The sequence below is a fragment of the Apiospora hydei genome (assembly GCF_038363865.1).
Source record: "Apiospora hydei strain CBS 114990 chromosome Unknown utg000008l_segment0_segment0, whole genome shotgun sequence".
Taxonomy (NCBI): Eukaryota; Fungi; Ascomycota; class Sordariomycetes; order Amphisphaeriales; family Apiosporaceae; genus Apiospora; species Apiospora hydei.
In genome coordinates this window covers 2,660,131-2,675,480 of record NW_027117367.1, presented here as the reverse complement: position 1 = coordinate 2,675,480, position 15,350 = coordinate 2,660,131, and the positions used below count along the sequence as shown (strand labels likewise).

The 15,350-nt window shown below is 40.4% G+C and overlaps 3 protein-coding genes across 3 annotated transcripts; 2 read left to right on the top strand and 1 right to left on the bottom strand.

Annotated features, from left to right (window-relative positions):
* Nucleotides 1-2,875, top strand: PG997_011406 (forkhead associated domain-containing protein; the record flags this gene model as incomplete). The annotated part of the gene is made up of 5 exons (XM_066815721.1): nucleotides 1-46; nucleotides 171-349; nucleotides 403-605; nucleotides 661-1,412; nucleotides 1,473-2,875. The coding sequence occupies 5 exons, from the start codon at nucleotides 1-3 to the stop codon at nucleotides 2,873-2,875; spliced, it is 2,583 nt and encodes an 860-aa protein (XP_066665011.1).
* A 743-nt stretch (nucleotides 2,876-3,618) lies between these two features.
* Nucleotides 3,619-4,192, bottom strand: PG997_011405 (uncharacterized protein; the record flags this gene model as incomplete). Its single annotated transcript, XM_066815720.1, has 2 exons — nucleotides 3,619-3,826; nucleotides 4,179-4,192. 2 exons carry the CDS (start codon nucleotides 4,190-4,192, stop codon nucleotides 3,619-3,621), a joined length of 222 nt encoding a protein of 73 aa, XP_066665010.1.
* A 1,698-nt stretch (nucleotides 4,193-5,890) lies between these two features.
* On the top strand, nucleotides 5,891-6,549 carry PG997_011404 (uncharacterized protein; the record flags this gene model as incomplete). The annotated part of the gene is made up of 2 exons (XM_066815719.1): nucleotides 5,891-6,051; nucleotides 6,453-6,549. The coding sequence occupies 2 exons, from the start codon at nucleotides 5,891-5,893 to the stop codon at nucleotides 6,547-6,549; spliced, it is 258 nt and encodes an 85-aa protein (XP_066665009.1).
* Between the last annotated feature and the right edge of the window lie 8,801 nt (nucleotides 6,550-15,350).

The window sequence follows — 15,350 nt, the reverse complement described above, 5'->3', positions numbered from 1 at the left end:
ATGGCCTCTGACTCCGACTCTCAATCAGTGGCTGACGATGCCAGAGGTATGTCTAGAACCAGCTCTCGCTTACATGTTGTCTTTTCCCCGTATGCCTTGCTTCTATATCACTTCATGGTACTAATCGTCTTCGACGCCAGTCATCGTCACCCTTGCAAACTCCAACACAGGTCTGCATTCCAGTATCCCAGCACGACGTATCGCCCTACGGCACAATATACCAGAGCGTATCGGCAGGGCTTCCAAGGTAGCTACAAAGGGTTTTGTCGCTACCCCAGACAACGCCTGGTTCGACTCTCCAGTCATGTCCAGAACCCACGCCGAGCTTATTGCCCACTTGGACACCAAGGTATGTTCCCCACCTCCAAGACACGATAGGAAATATATTGATTACCCATCCAGACGCTTTTCATCAAGGATATCGGATCTCTACACGGTACCTTCGTTGCGAAGAAGGACACTCCTACACTCGAGAAACGATTAACCGAACACGATTCCGCTGAACTGGTCAGTGGTGACAAGATCCGGTTCGGCATCGAGATTCTACGTGGACGCGATACGTTCCCGCCTTGCGAGGTTGATGTGACCATGGAGTGGCCCAATTCGTACGTAGCATGTGCGCCCTTCATCCAATACGCATATTCACTGACAATTTTCTAGTGATGTATCCTTGCCTGAACGGGCTCCTTCTACCAACCACTTTACCGTCCCTGATGCCGAGGATGATGATATGCTGAGTGATGGGGGATCTGTGATGGTCATGGATAGGGAAGATTTCACGCTCCCTGATATCAGCCAGCCAGACCAGTCGACAGTCGTGGACCTCACTCAGGAAGCCGATCCAAATACCTCTGGCCGTACCCGGCATGGCTTGACATCCGAGGGGCTGTTCACTACAGAGTCAAGTTCAGATGTAATCGACTTAACTTCCGAGATCGATGAGGATGATCGATCCTCCAGCCCTATCCATGGTTATTCGCCCGAGCCTAGCACTTGGCCCAATCAACCGACTTCGCCTGCCATGTCGGGACGCGATCATCAAGACACGCAAGAGACACACGATCTTGGCCACGCTCAGGACTCCAACGTATCTGTCACTGCTTCGAAGAACCAATCTTCTGAAACACCGGCGGGCAGTGGGGAGCCCCATAACCCTCCCGCAGTCATCTCGGATCTGGTTGCTCAACACACGTATACCCTTCAAGACTTTGGTGGTTCGATGCCATTGCCAACTTACCTCGAGAGCTCTGAGGATGATGATGATGAAGACGACTCGATGTCGGATGTGCTCGAGCAACGTGAAAGTGACATCGGTAGCGAGGAAGGAGACATGGAGTCACAGTGGAGCTCTGATGATAACGAAGAGCTGGATGAACATACCAACTCTGATGACTCTGAGGGAGAAGATGCTAGTAAGTTGCATTGTTTTAAGCAATCCTTTACCTTCATACATACTGACGATGGCTTCCCAGGCGATCCTGATGAACCCTGCAATGAAGACATTCTATCATCGAGCGATGACGAGTCAGATGTCATCGAGACTAGCATTTTCGACAAGACCTCGACATCCACACAGTCGCCCAAGTCCTCCCCAGTGGCCGTTAGCACAAAGCCAGCTCCCAAGTTGAACCCCTTGTACCCGGTTCGCTCTTTCAATGCATTGTGTAACCTGGGCGTCACTGGCGAGCCAATGCAAGCAACGGCACCCCCTAATGTCTTAACGAATCTGGTTGCCATTGCGAGACAGCCAAGCCCTTCGGACGCCGCTATGGTGAAGAAGCCCGCCGCCTCTGGAACCAAACAAGAAGGTGGCAAGACCACTGCACAAGTGCTTGGCGAGAAGACCGGCAAATTCGAATACTTTGCTGCTCGAGATCAAAACAGGGAAACGGTTCAGGCGACACCTTCCCAGCTTGTAGCACCTACCCAATACATGGCTGACCACGTCATGCAAAACACCAACCAAGAGGGCAATGCACTGAAATCTTCTTTCAAGGTTGACGGCTATTCTAGTATTCGGGGCTCCAGCCCGCCGTCTGAGCACGTCAACAACACTCAAGGGCGGTACCACCAGGACTCCGATGCTGCGTCCAAGGCACCTTGGCGTTCTCTTTCCTTCCTGCAGCACCCCATTGAGCCCCCTGTCAAGCGTTCGCGCCCCCGATCGAAAACTATAGTGAGTGGTTTGCCACCAAAAAGCCGCGCTGCGCAGAGACCACGATCTCTCTCGCAATATTACGCTCCTCCCATTTGGGCCACCTCCAGTTCATCTCATGGGCACATTTCTCCCGACCCGGAGAAGCGCACGCGACTTCAGAGCCCAGAGCATGATATGACCAGTGCTTTCACGTTCGAGAGAAGCAAGGCAGCAGCCGCCGCCAAGTCTTCCAATGAGATCAAAGTGATACGTCACGCCCGTCGTATGACTATTCCAGATTTACTGGCCGAAGACTTGGAGAAGGCATCATCGCCTCTGTATTCTCCACCTAGCCCAGTCGAGGTTTCACCCGAGCCTGTCACTGCTCCTAGCATGCCAGCTACATCCCGGGCTACAAAGCGCACGTATGATGAGGTATTCACCCTTGATGACAGCGAAGATGACGACAGCGAGAGTAATTCGGTGGATTCAAAATCTCCACGCCTTGGATTTGCACCCGATACGCCTTCGCTGTCTCGACTTAGCGCCACCAAGGATGCCTCTACGTCGGCTCCTGCCCTGAAGCCTTCTGTTGCGCTCCAGGAGACAAATGGCACTCAGGTCCAGGTTGCGGCGAGGTCTGCAGAAGCGCCACCCGCCAAGAGACGTCGCCTCGCTGACTTTGCAGCTTGTGCCCTCGGCGGGGCAATTGGAGGGCAGCTGTTCTTGTTGGTTTGATCACGAGCGCACCAAGCATCTCTCAGATGTGAGAAAGGCGTTTGTGAGTTTGGCGTTTTGTTGCTTCTCCATGATACGGCGTTTGCAGGTTTGGCCCGGGCTAGTGGCCGGCATGGCCACATGATCAGTTGCCTGCTGTGCCAGTAAGGGTTGATTTGCTTGATGGTTCCATGGTTTCCTGTGATTACGAGTTTATGGCTTCATGAGTAGGGTTCACGCTGGATTCGTTGCAGAGCAAGGTTGAAGCAGCAGAATACAGCAAGCATGTCAGAGCTTGCGGTGGCAATGAGTATTTCTTTTTCTGTAGCTGAGGTAGAACACAGCCTGCTTCATAATTGATTGTATCCCCGAGAGTCGGAATGCTCCCGATTGTTTCGCATGGTCGCCCCCGCCGTGCTGTGTGTGCTGCTGCTAGGGGGTGATATTATTACATTGCACTGAGTAAGTAGTGCTGGTCGCGGATAAGCAATACTGAAGTGAACCGATGTCTCGCAGTTCAGTTGAGACTTGTGATATGGTCGTAACTACATGAATTCTGACTTTGTTACTTTGAGGAACGGCCTGAGGCAATTATCCACGGGTCCTTGTGCATGGAGGCTGAGCAAGTAGGGCGTTTAAGTCGCAATTTCCAATATGACAAGAGGGTTCGATAACAAATATAACCTACGGATACTCCTCGATGATCCCCACAGCCTGGGATACCCAAGAGCATCAGCGAATCCCAGGGACGGAGCAAAAGAACGTCAACGAACACTCCGTTTCAGCTCCTCCGATATCCCATCTTCCACCTTGGTGCTTTTCTCAATGTTGAGCGGATCGTCGGTAGATGGCGAGCTCGGTTTAGCCGATGAAGGTGCTGCGTGTCCCGTTGATCTGCACACCAGCCTGTAGTCGCTGGCAGGCTTGCCGTCCTCCTCCCCCTTCTTCTCCTCCTCCTCCGCCTTGCTTCCGCTCTATGGCGGGGACGGCATACAATCATATTTGACCTCCTGAACAGCCCCGGCAAGCGTGATCAAAGGTTCCCGCTTCTTTCTGGGGAACCATTGGCAGACGAAGCCGTCCCGAACGCAAAGGCTGCATTCTGGCCGGATCCGGTCTGCTTGTCGGGGCGCGGACGATGTCTTCCATGTCAGAAACAGTTCGAGACGCCCTTCGCATGAGTACCTCCACAAGGGCGGGAGGTAACCTAGCTACTCACCACACTTTACACGCCGCCTGCGGCATGTACGGCAGCTTGGATGGGTCAGGCAGGTGTACTGGAGGCAAGCGCAGTGGGGCTGGGAGTAGGAAAGGCCGCTCTTACCCTCGTTTCGACATGATGACGATGGTGATATAGGGTCAGGCAGTGTGCCACGTTCGGGGGCTGGACTGGCTTTGTGCAAGTTAGGGGAAGGACAGGTTCGTTCATTCGGTTGCAAGGCCTCGAGCTGGGAACGGACGACTTCATATACATGGGTGAAATTGGGCCCATGATACATAAGCGGGGGATACCGATTACATAGTTAGCAGATCATAGGTGCGTTGTGAGGAAGGCAAATCTCGGTAAGCACCACCACATCGGCAACATCACTAAGCGCCAACAGTGTGATGAGCGCCCACAGCATGTCAGCTCCAACAGGTGCCAGCTAGTCCAAAATAGCCAGCTGTTGGCAGCTGGATCTGCTTGCACACCTTGCTGATCAGTGGCCACCACATCGGCCTGTTTATCACCATCAAGGCCAGTCAGACCGGTTAAATCGACAATCTAACCAGTATAAAAGGATGAACTAGAAGGTCAGTATATTACTATAACAGGATAGTATCAAAGTGTTAACATCCTGTTCTGATTGGCCACTTTAACCCCTGGAAACAGAGTGCTAGCTCCATTCACCTGGGCCAGCTTCTGGCAATTCACCTACATGCGAGTTAAACATCGCCAATCCCTACACTGCGACAGGATCGCTTCACAGCTACGAAAGAACGTTGTCTGGCGTAACTTATTTCCCTACATCAGACTCGTATTGGCCGTTTCTATTACCGCTCTAAGGCATCCAAAGCGAATCGTCATCTAACACATCGTCCAACTGAACAATGATCAAACTCCCAGTGACCCACCACTAACTACTCTCGCCATCTTCCGCTCCCAAGAGCCTACCGCCTGCAACCGCTATATCTTCACGTGTAACAAAATGGCACCCCTCCGTCGTCGGGAAACAACATCCCTTCGGCGTTGGACGGCTTCCCGCAGGGCACAATCGACCGAGTTCCTTGAGGGTGATGTTAGCTCCCGGTTTCCAAGTTGGTATCCTTCCTCTTGTATCTTCAATGCGCTGTTGGGATGGCTTATGGAATCGATTCCCCGGGCTACGCTGCCGAGTGGCGCACTGCTGACGCCGAGAAGGAGGGTCCCGGCACCTAGGAGGAGGAGGAGGGCGGCGGTCTCGATACCAAGGCAGTAACGCATGGCTACTGATGAGCTTCTGGTCGGTAGTAAGGCTGCGGATGAAACGAGCTCGGGGATGCGATGCGAGGTTTTCGAAAGTCAAGGTGTGGGTGAGACTTTGAGCTGAATGTGTGTGGATGTCTGCGTCTGGCTGTCTTCGAGCTTGCGAAGAATAAGAGAGAAGAGAATAATGGGAAGGATGAGAAGATGACCTTTTGACATATTTAGTACAGCTGGACTACTGGGATGCATAATTTTTGCCCCTCGCCTTACGCAGAATTACCTTCATTTTGAGTCCGTTTATTTGTGGTTACCTACTCAATTTCAGAGTCTTTTGCTTCTGCCGTCCTGTCGGTCCGTGTACAAGAGAAACCAACCCCCTTCTCCAAGTGCCTAACCGCGCCCATCCCATATGAGCGGATTTAGCTGCTAGATCCCCACGCCATAGCGGCCATCAGCCCTCCGTTGCTGTTCGGACGGACAGGACGAGCGCATCGGCTAGAACAAGCCCAACGACACCAACGCCCAGGGCCTCAGGTTTCACATCCCCGACATGATCGCCGACGGCGGCGACCGCAACGCTTGGGTCGGCGATGAAATCGACTCCACCTGCCAGAAAAGAAACCCCGCGTTTCTCTTTCGAGGCCGACTCGGGTATCTCTCTCTTCGATCTCCCACTCGAGTACGCCACCGATGCCGAGAACTGCGGGATGGGCCGCGACAAGTATCTTGGGCGCGTCAAGGACGAGTCCCAGTAAGATAAGAAGAGCGTCAACAGGTATCGGCGCGACATCCATGAGGCTCGGCGCAACGGCGGCGGCGGCGGCGGCGATGATGAGTGACACGGAAAGCCGACTGTCCCTAAATACATGCTGCTTGAACGGGACGGCGGCATAGAGGGGAGCGTAGGAAAGGAGAGGACAAGCAGCAACGAAGCGCAGTCGCCCCTTTGATACCCCTGGTTTTTACGTCCTAGACCCGGGCATAGCGCTAAGGAGCGTTGCGAGTCCGCGACGTGGTACGGCGCGGACATAATATGCCTGGCCGAGAAACTGTTTTGCGACATAGTTACCAGGACTATATATTAGTTGTGTAAAGATAAAGGAGGAGGAGATACTACGAGGATTAATCAGAATGCTACTAAACCTGCGAAAGTGCGATCAGCAAAGAGGAGAGGCAGAAGTCGGAGAAGAGCTCCTTTAATGTATGGAATAAAACGCTTTATCTCCTAGTTGTGCAGCACGATCTTTAGGTTAAGGCAAGGGGGTTATTACCTCTTAAGTTAAGAGGTTAAATTGTAGCCGTTAAATAAGCCGGTTTTTAACGGACGTTATAAGCGGTCGGCGATGTTAAAAGCCGCTTATTTAATTTAAGGTCGAAATTATAGTGTCGCGCTATATCGTAGTATATCGAGTTTTTCTTTCGCGGCTTTTTTTATACTCCGGGGTTTTTTAATCGTCGCACCGTTATTTAAAGTTATTAATTATCGAGTTTACCTTTTAAAAGCTTTTAAATAAATTAACTTATTTTCTCCGAGTATTAAACGTTAAAAAAAAGGAAAAAAAGAAAAAGAGGGGTTATTAAAGTTTATAAAATAATTTAATATTAATAAAAGGCCTCTTTTTAATTAATTATTAAATAACGATTAAAATAGTTTAAATAAAAAAGGGGTTAATTTAGAATATTAATAATATATATTAAGTGTATTTTATACTTTTTTTTTTTATTTTAAGGTTTTAAATAAAAATCTTAAGTATATAAGTTTTAAGTTTTTAATATATAACTTATATAACGTTATAAAAAATAAAGCGTAATATAATTAACGTGGTTTATTATTAAATCGGATATATTATTAAGTTAGACACTTTTTTTATATTTCGATATTTTTATATAAATTTATTTAATTATAACGCTTTAAATTAATTAAAATTACTCGCTATTCGATTCGTTACTTAATTTTACATCCTTTTTACACGTTCGCGCATTATAACCGGTTTCGCCGTAGTTGCCACAGCGCCTACCGCCCGTCGCGCGTCGTTTCGACGAGCTACTATTTTCGTTTTCGCCGGTCGGTGGACGCTTCCTTTTGCCTTTTTGTCCTGTAACGCTTGAGATTCTTTAATAGTAAGGGCTCTTTTAAACTGGACTCGTGATTTTTTAGTTTTCCGGCGCTTCGAAAGGGCTAAATTAGTATTTTGAAAAGTGCGGACCTAATTTTTTAATATGGTTACTTTGTGGGCTATTCGGGTTATATTTTTTATTATTTAGTTTACTATATTTAAAATTAGCGTTAAAATTTTTTTTTAATAAATAAACACCTTTTTTTAATATAAATAAAATGCCTAGTTATTTATTACGGGTTAAACGGCGTTTAGGGGTTATATATATTTAAAGTCCCGGGTCGCGATTACTCCGGTATAAGCGTCCGAAATTGCACATTTAGCTTACTTATCACTTTGTTCGAATAGTGAGGTATTAAGCCGGATACGTTAAATCTAAATTTAATATTAGCTTTCGTAAAAATAGTAAAATATACGGCCTTAAACGCGATAAAAAATTTAAACTTCGTAATATAATTTATCGAAGCCTTAATAAATAGCTCGATTTCTTTTAAATAAACACGTTTTAAAGGCGAATAAAATATTATATTAAAAAGTTAAAATAAGTGCGATAAATAAAGAGGTATATTAATAATAATAATATTATTATTTTAATAGTATATTTCGAATTCGGCGAAAATATAGCTCTCGTAGCCGTCGAAAATTAAAAGGCGGTAGCGATTTTTTATTTACGATTTAGTATATTTATCGAAGTGCTTAATTTAATTTAAACTTATTTCGTTATTAGTTTATTTATTAAAAATCGGTTTAATTACTTAATCGCCCGGTAAACTACTCTCGCGCGATTAATTTATAAGGTAATATTAACTTTAAACGATTAAAAAAAACGGAATATATTAGCTTTATAAATTAATATATTTAATAACTATTAATTATTTTTAATTATTAAGTTAAACCGATTTCGCTTTCCTACGTTGATTAGCGCGTATTATAACGAGTATTAACCTAATTATATTTATTATAAAGCCGGTCTCGTCGAAATTCTATACGTCCTCGTCGACGATACCGTATTTAGCTTTAATATTAATAACTAGGCTAAACTAGCCGGAAATAACCTTCGGATTTTTATAAAGAGCCCTTTAATAGTCGTACCGACGGTTTATTTTAGTCTTAAAGTCCGGGTTACGGTCGATAAAGCGCCTAGCCCAGTGCTTACCGACGCGGTCGCCGCCGCGCGACGCGATAAAGAGATTGGCTATATCTTTTATATTAGCCATTTTTAGAGGCATCCCTCGGGTATTTAAATTAATTATATATTTACGAAGCACCTTTTTTTTAATCGTATTTAATTTATATTTTAAATATTAAATTTCGCGTTATACGGTTCGGCCGTAAAATCGGTCGTTAAAGGTAAATAATAAAATAACGTAGTGTTTCGTTATAACTCTTTAATTAATTCGGGTTAAACCGTTTTATAACGTTTAAACTACTTGTTACGACCCGACCTACTTATGCGGCCAGGAAAGGGCGCAGCGGCTGCGGAAATACAAAGCCCCGCAGGGGAGCCAGACAAACCGAGAAGGCTAACGCACGAGCCACATGGTCACGTAACGACTCACCACGAGTTACCAGTGAGCCGCAGTGAGCCGCCGTGTTGGATTACCCTGGATTACCGATGAGCCAAGGTGAGCCAACGACGGAGGGATCACTAGGTCACCAGTAAGCGGCGGTAATTTAACGGACCGAGTAAACATTAATAAGAGAGCGAGGTAGGATATAAAACGAACGTTTTTTTATATAGCTTCCTAAATACTTTCGTTTATTTAATAATTAATTTAAATATTAATTTTTATTTATTAATAAAGTATATATTTTAACGATTTATTATAATACTATAAACTACGCCCCAGCATTTATTTAAAACTTAATTACTCTATTACTTTACCGATAGTGTAATTCTATCACCCGTCTAAATACTCTCTCGCATTGCCAATATAAACCCGCGTACGTTCTACCAGGTTTTTATTAGACCCTTAATAGGCATCGTTACACTACTAAGGTTATCCGCTTTTTTAAAAATAAATAAAATATTATAGTTATAAAATTATTACGCGTTAAAGTTTAATTAAATAAGTCGGTAATAAAAGTGTTTAATTAAATAATATATTCGACTTAATAATAAACTATATTATATATATAAAATTACGGTGAATTAATTTAGTTTATTTATAACGTAGTTTATTAATAAACGAGATATATTATATACCGAGATATTTTTCCGACTAACTATACTTTTTAAACTTTAATACGTTTTAATTTTATAATTATAATACTTAATCCTTTATTAAAAGAACGGATTAATTTAACGATTTAAGCGACGCGAAACCCCGTAAAGTATATTAGTTAAAAAGCTGCTGCGAAAGCTTTTAATATCTCACGAACTTTTTTAAATTACCGACTTTACGGCCGACCTTTATAACGCGAAATCGGACACTTTTAACGAAAATTAAATCCGATTAAAAAGAAAGTGTTTCGTAAGTATATAATTAATTTAAATACTCGAGGGATGCCTTTTAATATAGTTAATATAGAAGATATAGCTAATTTCCTTACCGCGTTGCGCGGCGGCGAACGCGTCGATAAACACTAAGTTAAGCGATTTATTAACCGTAACTTAAACCTTAAAACTAGAATAAATCGTCGATACGATTATTAAAGGGCCTTTTATAAAAATTCGAACGTTATTTTCGGCTAGTTTAAATTAATCGTAAATATTAAAGCTAAATACGATATCGTTAATAAGAATATATAACGTGGTTTACTATTAAATAGCCCGTATTATTAAGTGGTTCACCTTTACCACTTTTTAATACTTTTATAAAAGTTATTTTAACTACGACGCTTTAAATTAATTAAATTTACTCGCTATTTAATTCGCTACTTGATTCTATATACTTTTTACATGTTCGCGCATTATAGCCTGTTTCGCCGCAGATCCCACAGCGCCTGCCGCCCGTCGCGCGCCTCTTTAACAAACTACCATTTTCGCCTTTATCAGTCGCTGGCCGCTTCCTTTTGCCTTCTCGTCCTGCAGCCTTCGAGATTCTTTAATCGTAAGGGCTCCTCTAAGCTAGACTCGCGACTTTTTAGCTCTCCGGCGTTTCGAAAGGGCTAAATTAGCCTCTTTTAAAATACGTATCCGATTATATATAAAAGTTATTTTATAAACTATTTTAATTATACCTTTCGTTATTTAGTTTATTATATTTAAAATCGGCGTTAAAGAGCTTTTTTAATAAATAAATACCCTTTTTTTAATATAAATAAAGTGCTTAGTTATTTATTAAGGGTTAAACGGCGTTTAAAGGTCGTAGGTATTAGCCGTCCCCGGACGGGATAGGCTAAGTATAAGCGTTCGGAGACATATATTTAGTTTATTAATTACTTTATTCGGGCTATAAGGTATTAAGCCGGATACGCTGAATTTAAATTTAATATTAGTTTTTATAAAAATAGCGAAATGTGTAGCTTTAAACGCGATAAAAAACTCGAGCTTCGTGATATAGTTTATTAAGGCCTTAATAAATAGCTCGATTTTTTTTCGAATAAGCACGCTTTAAAGGCGAATAAAGTATTATATCGAGAGGTTAAAGTAAATGCGATAAATAAGGAGGTATACTAATTATAATAATATCGTTATTTTAATAATATACTTCGAATTCGGCCGAAATATAGCTTTTATAGCCGTCGAGAATTAAAAGGCGGTAGCGACCCTTCGTTTACGATTTAATATATTTATCGAAGTGCTTAATTTAGTCTAGGTTTATTTTATTATTAGTCTATTTATTAAAAGTTAATTTAATTACTTAATCGCTTAATAAGTCGTATTCGGTAACTTAGTTCGCTAAGTAATATTAGCCTTAAACAATTAAAAATAGCGAAATATATTAGCCTTACGAATTAATATATTTAATCGTCGTCGACTATTCCCGATTATTAAGCTGGACCGATTTCGCTTTCTTACGCCGATCGGCGTATATTACGACGAGGGTTAACCCGATTATATTTATTATAAAGCCGGTTTCGTCGAAATTCTATATATCCTTATTAATAATGCCGTATTTAGTTTTAATATTCGCGATTAGCTTAAATTAACCGGAAATAACGTTTAAATTTTTATAAAAAGCCCTCTAGTAATCGTATCGACGGTTTATTCGGGTCTTGAGGTCCGGGTTCCGGTTAATAAAGCGCCTAACCCAGTGCTTGCCAACGCGCTCGCCGTCGCGCGACGCGGTAAAGAAATTAGCCATATTTTCTACACTAGCGATTTTGGGAGACATCCCGCGGGTATTTAAATTAATTATATGCTTATAAAATACTTTTTTTATTCGTATTTAATTTATACCGTAAATATTAAATATCGCGTTATAAGGTTCGGCCGTGGATTTAGTAACGTAAAAAGTTTTAAGAACGTCGTATACTTTTATAATATCTCTTTTACTTAATAGATTTAAAGGCTTTCGTGTCGCTTAAATAATTAAACCGATCCGGTTTTCTTAACTTAAATTAAGTATTATAATTATAAAATTATTACGCGTTAAAGTTTAATTAAGGTCGAGAAATAATAAGGGTGAACCACTTAATAATACGAGCTATTTAATAGTAAACCACGTTATAATTTTAACGAGACCGGCTTTATAATAAATATAATCGAGTTAACCCTCGTCGTAATACGCGCCGATCGGCGTAAGAAAACGAAATCGGTCTAGCTTAATAATCGGGAATAGTTAATAGCGATTAAATGCATTAATTTATAAAATTAATATATCTCGCCGTTTTTAATCGTTTAAAGTTAATATTACTTAACGAACTAAGTTATTAAATACGACTTATCGAGTAATTAAATAATTAAACTAACTTTAAATAATTAAATAAATAATAAAATAAGCTTAAACTAAATTAAATACTTCGATAAGTATATTAAATCGCGAACGAAGGGTTTATATCGTCTTTTAATCCTCAACGGTTATAAGAATTATATTTCGGCCGAATTCGAACTATACTATAAAAATAACGGCATTATTACGCTTAGTATACCTTTTTATTTTTTTTATTTACTTTAACTATTAAATATAACACTTTATTCGCTTTTAAAGCGCACGTATTCGAAAGAAATCGAGTTATTTATTAAGGCGTTAATAAATTATATTATAAAGTTAAAGTTTTTTATCGCTTTTAAAGCTACGTATTTTATTGTTTTTACGGAAAATAATATTAAATTTAAATTTAAAGTATCTAGTTTAATACCTTATAACCCGGATAAAGTAATTAGTAAGTTAAATATACGTCTCCGGATACTTATATAGCTCGTCGCGTCCGAGGACGGCTAGTATTTACGACCCCTAGACGTTATTTAATTACTAATAAATAACTAAGCACTCTTTTTTTATTAAAAAAAAGTGTTTACCTATTAAGGAAGCTCGTTAACGCTAATTTTAAAAGCGGTAAACTAAATAACGAAGGGTATATATATAATCGTGTATAAAATAACCCTTATAAAGGATTAAATACGTATATTATAAAAGGTTAATTTAGCCTTTTCGAAGCGCCGGAGAGCTAAAAAATCGCGAGTCCAGCTTAGAGGAGCCTTTACGATTAAGGAATTTCGAAGGCTGTAGGACGAGAAAGTAAAATAAAAACGGCCAGTAACTAATAAAGGCGAAAATAGTGGTTTATCGAAAAGGCGCGCGACGGGCGTCATACGCTGTGAGATCTGCGGCGAGACAGGCTATAATGCGTAAACATGTAAAAGAAATATAAAATTAAATAGCGAATCGAATAACGAGTAAATTTAATTAATAAAGCGCGTTATAATTAAATAAACTTATATAAAAATATCGAAAAGTGGAAAAAGTGTTTCGGTATATAATATATCCCGCTTATTAATAAACCACGTTATTATTATTATCTTTATTATATATATTTATTAAATAATAAGTTAATTATTAAGACTCGTTTTTTAAACGACTTTTATTAAAAGTATTAATATAATTAAACTAACGTGGTTTACTATTAAGTCGGATATATTATTAAGTCGAACACTTTTATTATTAACTTATTTAATTAAACTTTAACGCGTAATAACTTTATAACCACAATGCTTTATTTATTTTAAAAAGAGCGGATAACTTTAGTAATTTAAGCGTCACGAAACGGTCTAACCCGAATTAGTTAAAGAGTTGCGACGAAACACTACGTCGTCCCATTATCTACCCTTAGCGACCGACTCCACGGCCGAACCGCACGACGCGAAATTCGATACTTAAAGCATAAATTAAATACGATTAAAAAAAAAGTACTTTATAAATATATAATTAATTTAAATACCCGAGGGATACTTTTAAAAATAGCTAATATAAAAATATAGCTAATCTCCTTATCGCGTCGCGCGGCGGCGATCGCGTCGGTAAGCACTAGGCTAGGCGCTTTATCGACCGTAACCCGGACCTTAAAACTAAAATAAACCGTCGGTACGACTATTAAAAGGTTCTTTATAAAAAATCCGAAAGTTATTTCCGGCTAGTTTAGTTTAGTTATTAATATTAAGGCTAAATACGATATTATCGATAAGGATATATAGAATTTCGACGAGACCGGCTTTATAATAAGTATAATCGGGTTAATACTCGTTGTAACACGTGCTAATTAGCGTAAAAAAAACGAAATCGGTTTAGTTTAATAATCGGGAATAGTCGACGGCTATTAAATGTATTAATTCGTAAAACTAATATATTCCGCCTTTTTTAATCGTTTAAAACTAATATCACCTCGCGAACTAATCGCGCGAAAATAACTTACTAGGCAATTAAGTAATTAAACCGATTTTTAATAGATAAACCGATAACGAGACAAGTTTAAACTAAATTAAATACTTCGATAAATATATTAAATCGTAGATAAAAAGTCGTTACCGCCTCTTAATTCTCGACGGCCACGAGAGCTATATTTCGGCCGAATTCGAGGCATACTGCTAGGATAATAATATTATTACTATTAATATATCTCTTTATTTATCGCACTTGTTTTAACTTTTTAATATAGCACTTTATTCGCCTTTAAAACGTACTTATTCGAAGGAAATCGAGTTATTTATTAAGGCTTCGATAAACTATATTACGAAGCTTAAGTTTTTTATCGCGTTTAAGGCCGCATATTTTGCTATTTTTACGGAAGCTAATATTAAATTTAAATTTAACGTATCCGGCTTAGTACCTCACTATTTAGACGAAGTAATAAGTAAGCTGGATATGTAACTTCGGACGCCTATACCGGAGTAGTCGCGACCCGGGATTCTAAGCACGTATAACCCCTAGACGCCGTCTAACCCGTAATAAACGACTAAGCACTCTATTTATATTAAAAAAATGTTTACCTATTAAAGAAATTTTTTAATACTAATTTTAAATACGGTAAACTAAATAACGAAAAGTATAACCCGAATAGTTTATAAAGTAACTATATTAAAAAATTAGGTCCGCACTTTTTAAAATGTTAATTTAACCCTTTCAAAGCGCCGGAAAGCTAAAAAATCACGAGTCCAGCTTGGAGGAGCCCTTACCATTAAGGAATTTTAAGCGCTACAGGACGAAAAGGCAAAAGGGAAGCGTTTACCGACCGGCGAAAGCGAAAATAGTGGCTCGTCGAAACGACGCGCGACGGGCGGTAGGCGCTGTGACAACTGCGGCGAAACCGGTCACAATACGCGAACGTAAAAAAAATATAGAATTAAGTAATGAATCGAATAGCGAGTAATTTTAATTAATTTAAAGCGTTATAATTAAATAAATTTATATAAAAGTGTTAAAATATAGAAAAAATATCCGACTTAATAATATATTCGACTTAATAATAAACCACGTTATCTTATAATTAATTAAATAATTATAAAAAATTATTATTAAAATTAAAATATTAGCTTATTTAATATAATAAT